Source organism: Gymnoscopelus braueri (genome assembly GCF_963280865.1).
Source record: "Gymnoscopelus braueri genome assembly, chromosome: 23".
NCBI lineage: Eukaryota > Metazoa > Chordata > Actinopteri > Myctophiformes > Myctophidae > Gymnoscopelus > Gymnoscopelus braueri.
In genome coordinates this window covers 32,143,726-32,163,783 of record NC_137625.1, presented here as the reverse complement: position 1 = coordinate 32,163,783, position 20,058 = coordinate 32,143,726, and the positions used below count along the sequence as shown (strand labels likewise).

The 20,058-nt window shown below is 39.6% G+C and overlaps 1 protein-coding gene across 1 annotated transcript in view; it reads left to right on the top strand.

The window, feature by feature from the left end:
• Nucleotides 1–414: 414 nt before the first annotated feature.
• Nucleotides 415–20,058, top strand: part of LOC308079982 (beta-1,4-galactosyltransferase 1-like) — a 28,044-nt gene continuing 8,400 nt past the window's right edge. The window contains exon 1 of the mRNA XM_080421660.1: nucleotides 415–811. Coding sequence (XP_080277786.1) covers nucleotides 449–811 — 363 coding nt within the window. The 5' untranslated portion in view covers nucleotides 415–448. The remainder of the gene's footprint in view (nucleotides 812–20,058) is intronic.

Genomic DNA, 20,058 nt, shown 5'->3' with positions numbered 1-20,058 from the left:
TGTGATGAGTATCACAAGGAGTAGCATTTGACCAGGAGTATCTCTACTCTTTGTAATGAAATGGGGTTGTGTACTTTGCCCTAGCCTCGCGTAGCCAGACTATATCACTGTGTGGATATGAGTCTGGTGCTTCTTTGAGGACGTTATTTTTTCCCAGGATCATTTCCTTGTCCCCACAAACACACCTATTTACACACACACACACACACACACACACACACACACACACACACACACACACACACACACACACACACACACACACACACACACACACACACACACACACACACACACACACACACACACACACACACACACGATACATATCCTTTAGGCTATAAAAAAGTAAATGATTAACACAAAGCCTGGATGACGTTTAGATTGTGAACAATCTATTGTTTGTCACTTCTTTAACCAGTCAATCGAGGGAGAGGAATAGAAAAGGATGCAGATAAAGCTGGTAATACCCAGATCAGGCTGGGTAACACGCATAATACTGTTTCAGTTGGTGATATTATTTGGGTTATGGCTGTGTTCCAGGCACATCAGTTTTTTCCAGATGATGGCAGGATACAGGCTACCTGAAGAAATACAGGACTTTTGCCTCAACAAAACCCAGGATGGAAACATGACCGATGCACAAGAAGAGTCTGTGGCGTGCTGTCCTATGTCCTCTCCTCACCTGCTGGGTCCACTTCATGTGGAGTTTAACTGGGACAGGACCATGGCGTCTTTGAGGACAGACTTTAACTCTACTCTACTTGAGGGAGGACGATACCAACCACCAGACTGTATTTCACATCATAAGGTGAGTAAAATACACGGAGAAATGAAAGGAATGCGGGGATTGGCTTGGTCTGTGTCCAATTAAATATGCTGTGAAAATCAGTGGTGGAAAGTAACTAAGTACATTTACTTAAGTACAGGTTTGTGGTACTTTTACTTTACTGGAGTATGTCCAATGTTGTATACTTTTACTTTTACTTCTACTCCACATCTCAGAGGCAAATATTGTACTTTTACTCCACAACAATTATTAGAAATATAGAAAACTTTAGTTACTAGTTACTTTGTAGATTTAGATTATTATTACAAAACATACATTAACCACTTCAACCCATATACAGGTCGGCCATTTGAAAATGGCAGATCTACAGCTCACAATGCGTCGCATCGCAGATAAAGTTTCCGCATTAAACTATTGTGACACTGCATTCAGTCAAATTCCTGGCATGCCCTTCATTAATCACTCATCATGTAGGACTACATATCTTTTTTGTCTCTCAAGTTTCCTTGTTCCAATGTTTCATTGGCATTTTATCCTTGACATTTCTGTGAGAAGCATTTAACAGGTAATTATTATGTCTAATAATAATAATAATAATAATAATAAACTTTATTTGTATAGCACCTTTCATGACATGAAATGCAGCTCAAAGTGCTTTACAGAGCAAGAATACAATTACAGTTACAACCAATTTAACAATAAAGCAAAAAAAGAAAAGCAAAAGCATAAAACAACATTAAAATAGGCAATACAGTGAGGACTTAAAAATCAACCAAAGAATCAGCTAAAAGCAAGAGTGAAGAAATAGGTCTTGAGCTGTGCTTTAAAGCTATCGACAGAGGCTGCCTGTCTTAGGTGTAATGGGAGTTTATTCCACGCTGTCGGTCAGTAGAAGCAGAATGCTGCTTCACCGTATTTTCTATATGTCATTGTAGGCACCTCGAGCAGGTCAGCACTTGAAGACCTGAGGGGCCGGTTTGGAACATATCTCTCTAGGCAGTCATAGAGGTAGGAAGGTGCCAGACCATTTAGAGCTTTATAAACTATTACAATAATTTTAAAATCAATCCTAAAAACAACCGGGAGCCAGTATAGCGAAGCTAGAATTGGAGTGATATGTTCTCTCATCCTAGTTTTAGTAAAAATTCTGGCTGCCACATTTTGAACAAGTTGTCTGTCAGTTGTTTTCTTTGGCAGGCCAGAGTAGAGTGTGTTGCAGTAATCAAGCCGAGAGAAAACAAAAGCGTGGATCAACGTTTTTGCATCGTCGACAGATAGTCTCTAATCAAATCAAATCAAGTGTAGATTGTCGCCTAGCATAGCCATATGATGCATATGTAAATGTTGAGGGTACTTTACTTGAGTATTTCCAATTTCCAATACTTTTACTTCTATTCCACTACATCTCAGAGGCAAATATTGTACTTTTACTCCACTGCAATTATTTGAAAACTTTAGTTACTATAGTTACTTTGTAGATTTTCATTATTATTACAAAACACACATTACCCACTTCAGCCCTATATTTCCGCCATTTGAAAATAGCCGATCTACAAGCTCACAATGCGTCGCACCGCGAGCATTCTGCTATTTTCAAAAGATTTTTCCACAATTGAAAACTTGAAATACCAGTACCTTTGTACTTTTACTCAAGTAAATCTTGAAATCTTGAATTCCTTTGCAGCTAAGTGTCCCTTTTGCGATGGAAGCACTGTCTGTACTGATTAGACTAAATTATTATTATCCAAAATAAAATAGGATTTCTTTTTGGTGGTTAAGTGGCTCGGTAGTTAATGCAGACATACTATTATTTTAAAATGTGCAGCACATTGGAATAGACCCTATGACACATTAGGAGTCCATTAGTATACATTTGAGGCTATAGGCCAATGTGTTTTTGGTAAAAATGATAATTTGTCATGTCCGTGGCAAACATGAAATATGAATGAAAATGTCTATCACAAGCTGCCATGGTGATGACCCCTGGCCAAATCAAATGTTGCTCTATTCCATCAGTTAACCATCAGTTATCTGAGCTGACTCAAAACGACTTCACTGACTCACGGTCACCATGAACCTGATCCATGTCCACGACCACGGTGACATGCAGTAATGGTTAAAGGAGTAGTTCAGCCAAAGCATTTCTTATTTCCTATCAATTACACACCCCATGAAGCATTGAATTCATGATTATTATTTTTTTGTCACATTGTCCTAAGCCAATAATTTGATGATAAAAATAAAGACTACCGGATACATTAGGGCGTAGGAAATCATTGGCTTAGGAATGTGACAAAAACAAAGAAAACCTCCATGAATTCAATGCTTCATGGGGTGAGTAATTGATAGGAAATAAGTAATTTTTTGGGTGAACTACTCCTTTAATGATGCTGCCGTCGAGCAGATAAATATTCAGTCGTCTTAATCACACAGATTTTTTTAATTGTGACTTGTCATGTCTATTTGGAATTTTGGATCATTGTGCACAAAGGTGCCGTTTGTTGCAATAGCCAGAAATTCAAATGTGATGCAGTTGCTTGCTACTGCATATATATAGGTATGTGTCATTTGATTAAACCTCATTGCTATGTTAAGGCATTCTTTTGCATTGTGCGCAATAGCATGTTTTGATAGTTTGCGAAACTAATTGCAGTGTGTGGTTTTGTGGATCAGTTATGGTACCTGTGGGGTGAATGCGTGTTTATGTAGCCTGACAAGAGGTATGCTCCTTGAGTAAACGTGTGACACGTTAGATGCCAGGCTATGCATCATTTGAGAGTTAATTGTTTGCCAAAACGCACACACACACACACACACACACACACACACACACACACACACACACACATAACACTCTTGGCTTCATGCCAAATGAAGACTAAACGTTTTGAAGAAAGCTCAAATAGCAGCAGTGGTCTCAGCTGCTTTTGATAGATTTTTCTAATCACGGCCTGGGTGATTTAAGAACAGTGTTGCTGCGTGCAGTAATATATTTATGGAGTGCAATGATCACCCCATGCAAAACTATTTACCTCCCCCTCTATCGATTAGTCAACCCATGGAGACTTGAATTCATGGATACTTTTTATTCCTAAGCCAATAATTTGATGACTGGCAGCGGTTCCGGTAGGAGACACAAAGACCGGAACCACTGCCTATACCGGTCTGCTGGTCATCAAATTATTGGCTTAGGAATGCGACAAAAACAAATAATATATGAATTCAAGTCTCTATGGGGTGACTAATCGATAGAAAGAAAGTCTGTTTTTGGGTGAACTATCCCTTTAAAACGTCTTCCCACCGCCCTGCTTGTACACATGATGCACATTGTCATGGTTTGTTGTTTCCTGATCTATGCTGGTGTATAGCGACCCTCTTGTCAAACCTGAATGTTCATGCCTTGCCTCTCCATTCTAAACAGAGAAAGAGAGAGTGTGTGAGAGAGAGAGAGAGAGAGAGAGAGAGGCCGGTACAGACAGATACAGAAACAGAGACAGAAACAGAGTCAGAGGTGAATCATACCTTTGACGTACATTTGTGTAGATGTTGAAAACATAACAAATGACAAAAAATACTTTTGTGAGCTGTTTTTACAGGAGAACAATGTCCAATGGTATACAACCACCTTAAAGACCATACTGTACATCATTATATGTATTTAATCTGCACCAAGGAATCTCTGTACCTAGAACTGCTGTACATGAACAGCAACTACATTTAAACAGATTAGGAGAAACTGCTGTATTTTTGCACAATTTGAAGACAAAAAAATCCCCAAAAGGTTTGATACCAAGTGAATGCAAAACATTGAAATATTGCTGCTATTTGTATCAAAAGTTTTATCCCAAGCTAACCTTTCCTACATGTACGTGTATAACTATTTCTGACAGCAAATGCACAATTATTATGGTTTTGTCTGCCAGTTTTTACAATCAAACACAGAAGATTTTTACGGGGCCAGAGCTCAGCTCTGGACCTGTTTTATTATTCGCTTTTTTTATTATTTCTCTTTTTTCTTCCGCCACTTTTCGCAGTTCTGGCTGAACCGTGCATACGCTTTTTACGAAACTTGGCCATATGGTAGATGGTCATGAAAAACTATCAAGAAATAATTCTCACAATCTTTCGTCAAAAGGTGGCGCTATAGCAAAATGCCAACTTTGAACAGGTACAACTCATGCCCTGTTTGACCTACAGCCATGAAACTTGGATACACATATGCGTCTCCTCATGCTGAACAACTTTCACCCTTTTGACCTCTGACCTTTAGATCTCCCACAATTTTGAATTATATGAAAAACAGTCATTGGCTCCTAACTTCTGCATTTTTTCACTTATGGAAAATCCGCTGCATCGTTTTGTCGGCAGAGGTCCAAAGTTCATGTGTAAAGAATGTCGTGCAGATTACTCAAAAATCCCAGGAGGAGATAGATTTTAACTATTGTATAGTTTTATGAAAATTATTCATCTGCCCCTAACACATACATGCAGACTCACATTTCTTTGAAACTTTGGAGAAAGGTTGAGGGTCATTCCAAATATCACTGAAACCAATCTTACTCCAATTGGCCAAAGGGGGTCGCTATAGCAATTTCTTGAAAATGCAAACTTTAAACAGGCATAAGTCATGCCTCGTTTGGCCGAAAGTTGTGAAACTTGCTTACACTTGTGCCTTGACTCATGAGGAACACATCTATCGTTTTGACCAGTAAGCTCCGCCCTTAGATTGTCCACAATTTTGAGCAGTTTGAAAAACACTTAAACCCAGGATTTTTCAGCTATTTGCGTGAAATGGTATCATCTGTGTGATCTCCGTTTTCACTAGATCAGGTCTGTTGGTCCAATGGCTTCCCGCTTAAATGAATGCCTCCACAACCTCAAGGTTGCCGGTTCAAGCCTCACTTGGTGCAGATTTCATTTAAAGAGCATTGCAAACAACAAGACTGTATCAATGAATACATGTGCAATTGTTAAAGATAACATGAAAGGCTTATTTGAGAGTGTGTTTTTTCAATGTATGACATACTTCATTGTGAAAATAGCTGATCTACAATCTCACAACAAGAAGAGATGAAATGGAATACATACCTGGCAGGACGCATACAAACGCAGATGGAAGGAAGGTGATATTCGCGTGAAGAGGCTGGGACACTGGACCCTCGGCACGGAGGCTTCTATAAAGAGAAATAAGACAGGCTCCTGCTGCTATAGGAGCCCTCACGACTGAGGCTCGCAGGAGGTAAATTAACTGCCCCTGCTGCTATAGGAGCCCTCACGACTGAAGGCTCGCAGGAGGTAAATTAACTGCTCCTGCTGCTATAGGAGCCCTCACGACTGAAGGCTAGCAGGAGGTAAATTAACTGCCCCTGCTGCTATAGGAGCCCTCACGACTGAAGGCTAGCAGGAGGTAAATGAACTGCCCCTGCTGCTATAGGAGCCCTCACGACTGAAGGCTAGCAGGAGGTAAATTAACTGCCCCTGCTGCTATAGGAGCCCTCACGACTGAAGGCTAGCAGGAGGTAAATTAACTGCCCCTGCTGCTATAGGAGCCCTCACGACTGAAGGCTAGCAGGAGGTAAATGAACTGCTCCTGCTGCTATAGGAGCCCTCACGACAGAAGGCACGCAGGAGGAGAATGTTCCGACACCAATGTGACCCATGAGAAGACGTGTGAAATGATCTGATGTGCTTGAGCATCTGATGAAGGACTAGCCGGAGTAGTGCACCGATTAAGGAGCTTTGCAGTGTTCATTTTTTAACAAATTCTGATTTAGTCTTTTGAATAACACCATTTAGTTTTAGTCTCATTTTAGTCTTCTGAAATTGTTTAGACTTAGTCTAGTCTTAGTCTACTAAATATCTTAGTCTTAGTCTCCAAGTAACACGGCAGCAAATTTTGATTTAGTCTTTCACCATTAAGTTTTAATTAGTCTTCTGAAATTGTTTAGTCTTAGTCGACTAAATATCAAAACCTTAAGTCTTAGTCAACAAAATTAACACTGGAGCTTTGCTTGCACTAAATGCATCCTTACGGTGGAGGGTTGAACAAAATGAATTATGGCGCATAAAAAAGCAACGTTTTGGGAAAGGCAAGAGGATAGCTACTAAAACGAATTGAGTGAAGCCGCTGTGATCAGCAGATAGACGCAAGCCCTGAGGTGAGCCGGTAGTGATGAGGACATTGAATAGCTAGACAACTCAGATGTTACAAAGAGGGAATATCCAGATGCGAGAAAGGGTAAGAGAATACAGCAGAGTTACTGAAGGTCGTGCGGAAAGAAACACCACCTGACAAAATCAGTGAAAGTAATGTGTACTGATCTAGAAGTACGGGTGAATGAAACAATTACACGATGAAAAGCATCTTTCCAACAGAAGTTTTGGCAAATGCAAAGGGATGATAACTGCCAACTAAAGAGCCTGGAGAATTAGATAAGGAAGGTGAAGGAGATATTTGAATGAATGCGCAGAACACCCAGCCACCTGACACAACCACCAGTCATTGTAATGAGAACCGATAGACAAGCGATAGTCTTTTGGGCAGATGGCAAGCATCTGGTCTTACAGTATCTAGCAACGAAAGCAGAAGATCACCATCTTCCCTTCAACTTGTAAAAAGCTTGGGAAGCGATCACTAGGTACGCCGCAGCAATTGATGAGACATGGACCCTTGTAATAGAGATCGCCGTTGCTCTTGCAATCAGACCTTGTGAAACCTGGAGACAAATGAGTGTTAGGTCTCAACAGGGCAGGCCAGGGGGAATGGTTTAATATGAACGTTATGTTTCTTGATTAAGTGAAAGACAAACTAGCACCAGCTAGCACCCAGAAGATTACAGAATGCAGCTTTGGGACATACGACTATAGCAAAGCGGACGTAAAATTTTGTGCAATAATTGTGGCCAACTGGCAGCAAACCATTCCCCTTGGAAATCGCCCCCCAAAAACCTGTAAGGGAGCTGCATCTGTGAACAGATGCATCATCAATAGCAGAGGTTTCTGGAGTATAGAAACAGGAGTCAACGGGCTTCTCTATGCAACAGTGTCTAAAGATAACAAGTTACAAGGTGTGCTGATTGAGTGAAACACCAATGTTACGCCAATGTGCTTACATGAGCTTGGCAGCGGTGCGCGCTGTGAATATCCTGCTGCTTGGTGAAGCAATGTCAAAGTAGCATAAGAAATGTGATTTCCAAGCAACAAATGCCAAATTGAAATACCGATGCGATGGCAGCTTATGTTTAAATATTGGCATGCATGCCGCTGAGGTAAGTCTGCATTGTTGAACAGACGAGGCCGGCTGCAAACCTGACCTTCCAAGCGTCGATGATGAACAGCGTTCATTTCCCATTGATCACCATGCAGTAAACAGTGTTAGCATACTCAAGGCTAGCCTCATGTTTGCAGCAGTTGTAGCATTAGCTGAAACTGTAGTAGCAAGTCGACAGTGTTAGCATACTCAATGCTGACCTCATGTTTGCAGCAGTTGTAGCATTAGCTGAAGCTGTAGTAGCAAGTCGACAGTGTTAGCATACTCAATGCTGACCTCATGTTTGCAGCAGTTGTAGCATTAGTGAAACTTTAGTAGCATTAGATGAAACTGTAGTAGCAAGCAGTCAGCATAAACAGGGTCATGACTAACCTCATGGTAGCAGCAGTTGTCAAGTAGAATAGTTGTAAAGTTTACAGTCATTATAGCAGCAACTGAGTAAAAGTAGCATTATCTGAAGCTTTAGTAGCTATGCAGCTAGCGTTTGCTTACTCATTATGATTAAGCTCAGGAGCAGCATTTGAAATTAAGTTGCAGATGTAATGATTACATTCATTATAGCAGCAGACTGAGTAAAAGTAGCTAGCTGAAGCCGTAGTAGCAATGCAGTTAGCATTTAAGATTAAAGTCATGGTAGCAGCAGTTGATATAGCATAGTTGTCATGTTAACAGCAATAACATGACAACATAGTTATAATGGAAGTAGCATTAGCTGAAACAGCAGCCAGCATTTTTAGCAGAATTAATAGCATTCATGATAGCGGTTGCACTTCACTGATGGAACAAGCTGGGAATAAGGCAGCCATTAAGCTGCAAAACCAGGCTGTTGTTTGCTGAAGTAGCCTAGTAATCGACAAAGGAGTGGTAAAAAATCCTCATTGACAGAAGCACCAGTTCTTAACTTAACTCACCCCAACAATGATTGAGAAATCTATCGACCTCCCACTTGCAGGCTCTGTGTGTACAGCTCTGTGTATATATGCCATGGAGCAGAGAGCACATCTACTTGTCGCTTGCTGAAGTGAAAAGTGTACTCTGAACGAATGTGTTGTGCCCTTTACATACCTAAGAATAAAGTGCTGATGTAGTTTTGATGAGCTACATGGAGAAGCAAATGTGAGAAGTAGTGAGGCTACCAACACCTAGACACACAGTTAAGCTGGTGGCTAAACTTAGCATAGCCTAGTAGCGCAGGAGAAACAGCACTAGTAGCAAGTTGCCAAGCATGAATTGAAGGCAGCAGTAGTGTTAACGATCATGGAATTAGATGTAGCAGTAACATTATAGAAACCATGATTAGCTGTTGTAATATTCTAATTTAGTAAAAGCAGTAACAACAGTAAAACTGTATCTGTTGGAAGCATGCAGGGCCAAACGCAGGCGAGGCAGCCATCGGTGCATCCAGGAGAAGTGAAGCTGCAAGTTGAAAAGCTGAAGGAAGCCTGCTGGTTGAAGCCTACAGTACTAGCCTAGTCATGAAAGAATGATGTTAAGCTTGTTTGAGAAAAGCTAGTGGAAAAAGTGAGCTGAGCTCTCTGTGTGAGTGTATGTTTGTCTGGACAGAGAGCATGAGAATGAGTGAGACAAGGAAGGAGGAGGAGTCCTTTTAAAGGACTGTCAATCAGCTCAGCTGATCTGATTGGAGCAGGATTAATGAGGTGATAGTTGAGGTATTACATTTGCTCAGACTCTCTGTTGAACTGTCGTTAATAAAAAACTCCTATGTAGTGTTGCAGCCTATTAGTCCGAAGGTTGAGAGTTCGAATCCTGTTAATGGCAATAGGTTGAGATGTCCAATCAAACCATTTTGTTTCCATCTCTCTCTCTCTCCAATCTATTCTGTTTCTCTCTCTCTCTCTCTCTCTCTCTCTCTCTCTCTCTCTCTCTCTCTCTCTCTCTCTCTCTCTCTCTCTCTCTCCAGTTTCCATGTCTCTCTCTCTCCAGTTTCCATCTCTCTCTCTCTCTCTCTCTCTCTTTCTCTCTCTCTCTCCAGTTTCCATCTCTCTCTCTCTCTCTCTCTCTCTCTCTCTCTCTCTCTCTCTCTCTCTCTCTCTCTCTCTCTCTCTCTCTCTCTCTCTCTCTCTCTCTTTCTCTCTCTCTCTCTCTGCCTCTCTCTCACTGCCTCTCTTTCTCTCTCTCTCTCTCTCTCTCTGCCTCTCTCTCTCTCTCTCATCATCATGTAGATCGGCTACTTTCACTGGTTTATGTTCCGAGGAGACATACAATTTCTCTATCGTTAGATGGTTAGGGAACCAGTGATCTAGAGTAGTTAGCGAAACAAAGGCCTGGTCCGTCAGGGACGGAAATACTTATATATATCAACAGACACTACCAGGACTATCATATCTCTATCTCAATGAGAAGAAAGGCAGCCTATGCGTCCGGAGGTCACCGGTTCGATCCCTGTCCCCGACGATGTGTTGAGGCGATCATGATGATCTCTCTCTCTCTCTCTCTCTCTCTCTCTCTCTCTCTCTCTCTCTTCAGTGTCCATGTCTCCCTCTCTATCTCTCTCCAGTTTCCATGTCTCTCTCTCTCTCTTCAATCTATTCAGTTTCCATCTCTCTCTCTCTCCAGTTTCCATGTCTCTCTCTCTCTCTCTCTCTCTCTCTCTCTCTCTCTCTCTCTCTCTCCATCTCCATTTTCCTTGTCTCTCTCTCTCTCTCTCTCTCTCTCTCTCTCTCTCTCTCTCTCTCTCTCTCTCTCTCTCTCTCTCTCTCTCTCTCTCTCTCTCTCTCTCTCTCTCTCTCTCTCTCTCTCTCTCTTTCACTGGCCCCGTGTTATCGCTGCTTGTAGCTATATTGTTTTGATTGTTTTGTTCCACGTTGACTTTGGCAACGTAAACAAATGTTTTCTCAATACATTGAATTGAATTGAGAGACAGAGAGACAGAGAGAGAAGAAACAATGAAGTTGACCTGGTTGGTTGGCAACAGTGTTGGAAAAAGTATTCACATTTGTTACTTAAGTAAAAGTATCAACACTGCGTTGTAGAAATACTATGTTACAAGTAAAGTCTGGAATTCAAAATGTACTTGAGTAAAAGTATAAAAGTATTTGCATCAAAAAGTAAAAGTACTCATTATCAAAATGTCCCATTTCAAGTTTTCAAATGTATACAAATCTTTTGAAAATAGCAGATCGTCAGTGCCCATACCCTAAGTGGGGTTGGCGAAAGGGCCTTTCTGTGTGGAGTTTGCATGTTCTCCCCGTGTCTCCTAGGGTAGGTACCCTCACAAAAACATGCAGTAATCCTGGTCACAATACTGCCTCCCCCTGGCTAACCGGGGCGCCTGATGGAGGGGAAAGGAACTGGTTGGAATAACGTGTTCCTTTCACGCGCTACGTCCTACCGGGGAAACTCTCCCCTGTCAGGTGACAAGAAGGTCAGTTGGCTCTCATGCATTGAAGGAGGCATGAGCTTGGCCCTGGCCTCCCTAGGTTGGCAGGATGACATAGACAATTCGCACTGGGTGTAAAAAATAGGGGTTACAAAATCGTGGGATAAATTTTTTTGAAAAAAAAAAAAAAAAAAAGCAGATCTACAAGCTCACAATGCGTTGCATCGCAACGCATTATGAGCTTGTAGATCTGTTATTTTCAAATGGCCGATATAGGGCTGAAGTGGTTACCATATGTTTTGTAATAATATAACTATATAATAAGTAACTGTAGTGGAGTAAAAGTACAATATTTGTCTCTGAGATGTAGTGGAGTAGAAGTAAAAGTAATACAAATTGGAAATACCCCAGTAAAGTAAAAAAATACCTCCAAATTGTACTTAAAGGGATTCTAGGCAACTTCAGAGATCAAAAAAAGAAAAAAGAAGGAAAAAAAACTGTTGTCAAACACCGCCCCTCCACTCCACCCCTCCTCATCAGCAGTTTGTTTCCCCGACCACCAGACAAGTGACGCAGGGGGACTTCTGAAAGGGCCATGCCGAAAATAGGTTGCTTTATTCGGATACAATGCGTGTCACTGCCCGCCCCTGCCGGTTCTTTGATTATTTTTTTTAAAATAGGCTCTGGCATGATTAATTGACCTCATATGAAGTTAAACAACTAAATTCTATCCGAACGATATCTTATAAGTAAATTCCGTTCCTCAAAATAGAAGTTTGAGAGCTTTTTGAAGTTTTAAAACGGGAGGAGAAAATAGCGCACAGAAAAGATGGCTGACGCTCATTTTTGTTCGGGTGCATTAAGGCTGGACTCGGTTCCATTCGGTTTCACTCGAACTCGCCACCTGATTGTTGAATGTTTATTGATTGTTAGAATAGGCCGGTCTAAATGAGATTTGCCCAAGATGTGCTGAGGCTTGGGTGACATGACCAGAGACTTGTGTGTATTCTTACCAGAATAAACTGTCAACAAAAAGAGAAGTGGCCTGGAACTTCGATTTAATCCACAACACAACGCAGATCAAACGTTACAGTAGTGGTGCTCAGCCCCAGTTTTTTCATTACAAACCAGTTTTGTGATACAAAGTATCACGTATGCAGTGGTGTAAAATAACTAAGTAGGCTACATGAACTCAAGTACTGTACAGTTTTGAGGTATTTTTTACTTTACTGGAGTATTTCCAATTTTCAGTACTTTTACTTCTACTCCACTACATCTCAGAGGCAAATATTATACTTTTACTTCACTACAATTATTTGAAAACTTTAGTTACTAGTTACTTTGTAAACATTTTATTCATTCATTCATTAGAAAACTTTGTGAAACGGGACATTCTGCATAATGAGTACATTCTACTTTTGATACTTTAAGTACATTTTGATACAATACTTTTGTACTTTTACTCAAGTTCATTTTGAATTCCGGACTTTTACTTGTAACAGAGTATTTCTACATTGCAGAATTGATTACTTAAGTAAAAATAATTAGTACTTTTTTCCACCACTGCAAGTATGCTATGTTAGTTCCACTGATCCAAGCTCGAACACAGCTGATCGATTGATCATCTCACAATAAACATACTCTGAAAAGTGGTCAGATGCATGGGCGAGCCGCGGACCCTTTGGAGATCATTCAAGTGGGCCCTGATCCGGAAAAGGTTGAAAATCACTGTTGTAGGCTACAGTATATATCCATAAACTGGGCAATCAGGTTTCTGCAGATGATCACTTTTCAGTGGTGTAAAGTAACTAAGTACATTTACTCAAGTACTGTACTTAAGTACAATTTTGAGGAATGTTTACTTTACTGGAGTATTTCCAATTTTCAGTACTTTTACTTCTACTCCACTACATCTCAGAGACAAATACCTTTACTCCACTATAATTATATGAACACTTTAGTTAGTTACTTTGTAGATATACATTATTACATTATAAAACATATAAAGTAAACACTTTAGCCCTGTTTTATACATCGTATATTTGAAAATAGCCGATCCACAAGCTCACAACGACGCGTTGTGTGGGCTTGTAGATCTCCTATTTTGAAACCTTTTAGTACTTTTACTTTTGGTACTTTAAGTACATTTTGATGCCAATAATTTCGTACTTTTATTCAAGTAACATTTTGAACACAGGCCTTTTACTTGTAACAGAGTATTTCTACATTGCAGTATTGATACTTTTACTCATTGAGTGCCAATGACGTCTTTTGACGGCCGTTTTCAGTGTGCCATTAGTGCCAATGACGTCTTTTGACGTCACCTTTTTTGGGGGGGTATTTTTATTAATTTTTTTATCTCAAAGAAGAAAACGATTTTCAAAAAGTTAATGCTCCATCCACTTCAATGTTAAAAAATAAACAGAGAAAAAAATCAAATTTTTCCTACCATTGTAAACACTGTATTTCTGAGTGAGACATGCCACTTTCAAACATCAGACAACAAATGTCAACGAGGTCACTAATGACCTCGTTGACATTTGTGAAACCACACCTGAAGTGACTCAGTGATTAGCAACCATCAGGGGATCATTCACACTGAAGACAAACACTCTGTGACCAATTGACACTGCGCAAAAAACAAGGTTTCCGGCTATGAAAACAGATGAAAATGAGATGTAAATTCAGTCAAAATTCCTGTATTTACATGAGCTAAACCACTCGGAAAACTCAAAGTTTTCTGAGTCAGTAAAGACCGGTATCGTACCAAATTAAGTATGCGTGTCCCCCTGCTGGGGCTGCTGCCAGAAAATCACACCTTCAGCCCTAACCTGGATTTCCACAATTTGGGAGGGGGGAGATCCCCCCTCCCTCCTCCCTATCTCGAGTAATGCTACTGAGCATGTGCAATAAGCCACCTATGATTGGTTGTGACCTAGGTGGGCATCCCTCCCTTATTTTGGGGGTCACATTGTGAGGGGGGGGGCTCAAAAGGTGACCCCCCTCCTAGGGATCTAGGGGGGTGGTGCCCCCCCTTATTTTATTTATTTATTTATGTATTTATATATTTATTTATGTATTTATTTAGACACACACACACACACACACACACACACACACACACACACACACACACACACACACACACACACACACACACACACACACACACACCATCCCCCTTCACACCTCAAGCAAGCTCGCTTAGCCTACTCCCCTGTCTGTCTTTGAGTGTCTTCCCACAGGTCCTGCAGGCTGGGCATTGGGTTTTTCTGAAAAACTTGTGTCCAACAGTTAGTTTTCAGGATTCTATTTAAAAAATAACAAAAGTAGCATTTGATGCTTTTGTGTGACGCTGTAGTATGAAGAAGTAGGGCGTTTATCTAATAAAAAACATAATTTCGAATATGGAGATAAGAGGTTTCTTTCCGACAACAGCGATATAGCAACAACTAATTTGGTCTTCTTCAGTTTAGTCTTTGGTTTACACACATCCACTCACTTACTGATTCTACAGACTAACACTCTCCATGCAATTCTTTGTTATATTCAAGTTAAATATATAATATTATTGTATACACTTTTAAACCAGCCGTGTGTCTTCCTCCTTTTTGTTATGGCCTACGAGCCAGGTCGTAACAGTGTACAGTAGGTAAAATACCCGCAGCAGCACATAAAGCAGACATGTCCAAAGTCTGGCCCAGGGCCCAAGCGTGACACACAGGCAAAGGCGGCTTCCCTCCTAAAATGTATATAACCACACATGTTATCCACACACAATAACCACATGAACCCTATGGGGTGAACCTTTTGCACAAATAGCAGCTGTATAAGAACATAACAGTTTTGCAATGCAATGCGTTAATTGTGATCTTGAACACTGGCTATTTTTGCCACAGATTTAGTGTGGATTTGACCAGGAGTATACAGATATGCTTTGACTTAAAGCGGCACATGTCACTTTTTTTTTAATGTAAGGTCCAATCTGTATGGTAGAGTGTGTTCATACAATATAACTTATACCATTGGGGTGGTTGAATGTTGTCTCCCTGCTCATCTATTGAGACATTTGGATCGTGTCAAAGGTCATGTCTCACCTAGATAGGATCTGACACAAATTCTGACCTGATGGCCAAGATTCAATGTATCCCCTGAACAAGCAGGCAGCGAATAGCTTTGGCATTTAGAAATGTGCAATGTGATCTTTTCAAAAGACCATAGTTAAATGACTTTGTAGATTTAGATTGTTGAGAGAGAGAGAGAGAGAGAGAGAGAGAGAGAGAGAGAGAGAGAGAGAGAGAGAGAGGTCTCACATGTAGGTAGTTTGGTACAGATGTGCACTAGAGTTAGAAGCCTTGGAGTGACATTTTCTGTTAATAGCAGGGCTGACAGGTCTGCATGCATTTCTGCCAAGTGGTGTTCTAGCAACTCAAGGTTTGAGGTACCACTGTTGGACCCAACTGCTGAGTTGCACCCTGGGATTGTGAAAAGGTTTCTGATAGTCAATGTTAAGTTACAGGCTTCTACTCATCAGCATGTTGTTGCAAAGGTAAAGTGGCTACATCCTCATCCAGACAGATATTTCTTTGGGAAGCCTGTAGAGATATGGGATTTGTAAGGCACACAGACAGATAGTGCACCGTCATTTCTACGCATTGCAAGAATTGCAAACAGATGTGTTTACAGTGCCACAACTGTGCAGTTAAGCCAGACCAAAGAGAAAGTGTCAGTAGTTATACCACTATGCACAGTGGTTGAGATTCAGACTAAATGAGGTTCCAGTCAGTATGCATGTCATTCCTGTACTATACTGAACTGCACTATACTGTATTGTCTTATTTTTCTCTAGTTCAAATCAAAATAAAGACTTGTTTTGTATCATACAACTGTTTCTAATTAGCCGTCATTGAAAGTCCTTATGGTGCATCATCAGATTGCAAATTTCTACTTGAACAGAAGAAATTATTGAGATTGAACGACCCTAATTGAAAAGCTTTGCATTTAGCCCTTGCAGGGAACAGGTCTGACGATCACACATTAAGTCAGTATGGATATGTTTCACCTATAGCTGTTCAGGTAAATGAAAAGTTAACCCCTACAATCAACTGAAATATATGAGAAAATGTTCCATGACATAATGCTATAATGTTTTATGGGTAATAGCTTGTAGATCTCTTAGCATTTCTTTGAATTTGATCATTGTTACCTTTTTCTTGACTTTTTATGCCATGTAGCTCAAGATTTGAAAGAACTGGTGCAGAGTTTCTTCCTTGGCCTACTGAGAGTGTGCATACAGTTTCATGCCGATCAGTCCAACGGTGCCGGAGATTAGCTGTTTACAGACAGACATAACAATGTGTCCTTGCATAGATTGACTTTTCAAAGTTAAGGGGGCAAAATGGAATGAGTCTTTCCCAACAAAACATGGACGAACCTGGACCAGTGACCAATGACCATGAATGGGGTTTGATCAAGTCCTATCATGTCTAGTTAGATCTGGTCCAGAATATCACCTTATTTCAACTAACATACGTTAATCCTATAGAGAAATATAGTTTCTCTATAGAGAAATATAGTTTCCACTGAAATCTCCTAGACAGAGAACTAAATCGTTGTAATGGTCAAATCACGTATTTTAAAATCCTGGCCTGTTTTTATTCAAAGTCGGATTATGTGTGACATGTGTGACACAATAAAATAATTTGCACAGATGAAGGCAACAAGCTGATTTCATTGGAAGATTTTGTGGACATTCAGGACTAAGATATCACAGCAGATATGGATATGGGGATGATCTTTGATCTAGATTTACATCATTTACAGGACGTCGTCACCATGACAATCAATGTATGACGCCTTTTTACGGCAGTTTGGGTGATCAAAATGTTGTTTACAATGTCTTTCCAAGACGTCATCTAAACAACTTTATAATCACCCAAACTGGCCGTATATCAGGCTGTGACATTGTGCTTGCTGGGCTAATGCTTACTCGATAAGTAAGTATATGTTTTTCAAGAGTCTCTTTAACATCTCTCTAATCTACAAAAGGTTGTTTTTATTTTGATACTTTATCAGTCCGAAATGTAAACAGCACGGTTTCAGACATTTAGGCTGAAAGGATAACACAAAAGAGTCCTACTCTACAATTTTAGAGTCACTGAAAGATATGGAGGAAAACTGAACTATCTAAGTAAAACATAAATAAATAATATTAATAATAATAATATTAATCCACTCCCCCATTTTTTCTCCCAATTTATGCCAATTCCCAATTGTTTAGACCAGGGGTCATCACCATGCCAGCTTGTGACGGACATTTTGATCAATATTTAATTTTTATCACATATATATATATATATATTTTTTTTGTCAAATATATATATATATATATATATATATATAATATAAATTCGTAAAAAAGAAAAACGATCTACAAGCTCACAACGAAACACATTTGTGACGTGAGTGCTAGTTCAAGCAGGTTAGAACAGAACGGTATAAAAAATGTGGTGCACACATATCCTTGGCCCAGGTGCAAGACAAACAAAGTATCATAAAAAAAGAATAGAGTCTACACACTGGTGAAGTTGCAAAAAGCTCCGCTTGGTATTTTATTGCTCGTCAACGTTTCGGCCTGTTCAGACCAAACTGAACTGGCCGAAACGTTGACGAGCAATAACATACCAAGCGGAGCTCTCTTTGCATTATTTGAATTAGGGTAATGCACATCAAACAATAATACAAATATTATTTATGATTAATATACTGATGATTGCACTTGACTATGGAAATGGTTGAAATTTCAGTTCCTTATTTTATGTAATTGTCTCAGTTCTCTGTCTGCTGGAAATGTCTAGTCAAATGACGTGTGGTTTGTCCGCAAGTGTCTTTCCAAGTTCTCTTTCCATACCATCACGTGCAGTTCACATTCGCAGGAGTAACTCTGTGGAACAGCCTTGATAGAGATCTGAAATTGTGTAGGTCATTACAAATATTCAAAAGATTACTTAAAAATAAGATGATAGATAATTATTAAAAAAACATAAAAAGCATGAGCCTTCTGTATGATTTTATTTATTATAGCATATATATATACTTGTACAGTACAGCAAATAATATATGTATTTTTTCTCTCGATTTTGACTTAAATTTTTCTTTGTTTTGTAAAAGGGTAGGCGTAATAAGCAACGCTTCAGCCTATACCTTTTTGGTCAGAAATGTGGTTTGCTTTTCTTGATGAACTTGTTTTCTTTTTTTGTATTACCTATTACTGTAACGTTACCCCAAACTTGACTGAAATAAACTAAAAGTTGCGGCATACAGTAGAATAATGATGAGAGAACTCTATCCAGTTCCATGTATGGTACATATGGCTGAGATTTCAGTTCCTTTTTCTCAGTTCTCTGTCTGCTGGAAAGGTCTAGTCACATGATGGATGGTTTGTCACAATGAAAGTGTCTTTCCATGTTTCACTTACTGTATAGTTGTTGCAATTCATTTTCCCATCAAATATAATGTGTATAATGTGTATACTATGTATTTTGTCTCATGACGTCTGTTCCCAAACTCATTCAACTGATGTCTTGTCTCATTAGTAGTGCTGTCAAACGATTAAAATATTTAATCACGATTAATCGCATGCTTTGTCATAGCTAATCGTGCGATTAATCGCAAAGAAGTCTTTTTTCATCTGTTCACAATGTATCTTAGAGGTATATTTTTCAAGTATTTTATACCCCTATCAACATGGGAGTGGAAAATATATTTGCTATGCAAAAGTATGTTAATTTATTATTGGAAATACTTTAAAAAGCCAAAAGAAACCATCAAATGGCACTGCATTAGCATAAACATAGGCTGCAGCAGATTTTATACATTAACACTAAATAATGGACCTTATACAGGATTCTACAAAATAAAACAAACATAAATTTAGCACAGGATTGTAGCCTCCCTGTTACATTCCAATATACTAGTAGCATTTAGTTCCCTATTGAAAGTAGCTGTAGCTGAAGAAATAATGTAATTGTGTCTAATGACTTGTGGGTGCGGGGTAACAACAGTAAAGGTACTGGAAAGGTACAGACATAGAGAACTGTGTCCTAAACTACCAATAAATATGCGATTAATCGCGATTAAAATAATTAATCGTGATTAACATAGCGGTGAGTTAATTGCGATTAATCAAGTTAACTTTGAAAGCCCTACTTATTAGATGTGGTTGAAAAATAGTAGTATCTTAATAATCAGGTAACACACGTGTACCATTGATATGCTGCTAGGCTCAATCCTGTGTTCATTCACAGAATCAGAATCAGAATCAGTTTTATTGTCACATCACAGGTTTACAAGGTAAAAAAGTAGGTGAAATTCTTTTTTGTACATCGTTCCCATCGCAACGTTAGTTTCCATAGAAAGAAGAGGGGGGGGGGAGAAGAAGAGGGTGGGGGGCAAGTGGGAAGGAGATCAAAAAGAGAGCAACAGAAGGCCAGACAAGTTATCTACATATTTACAAATTACCTGAGATAATAAAAAAAAAACTAAAACTAAACTAAGGTGCCTGAGCATAGCAGCAATGTATTGTATACTGTGCATGTTATACTTATACTGTGCATGATAGACAATGGACGTTAAGGTGCTTAGAGGAAAAGGAGCACA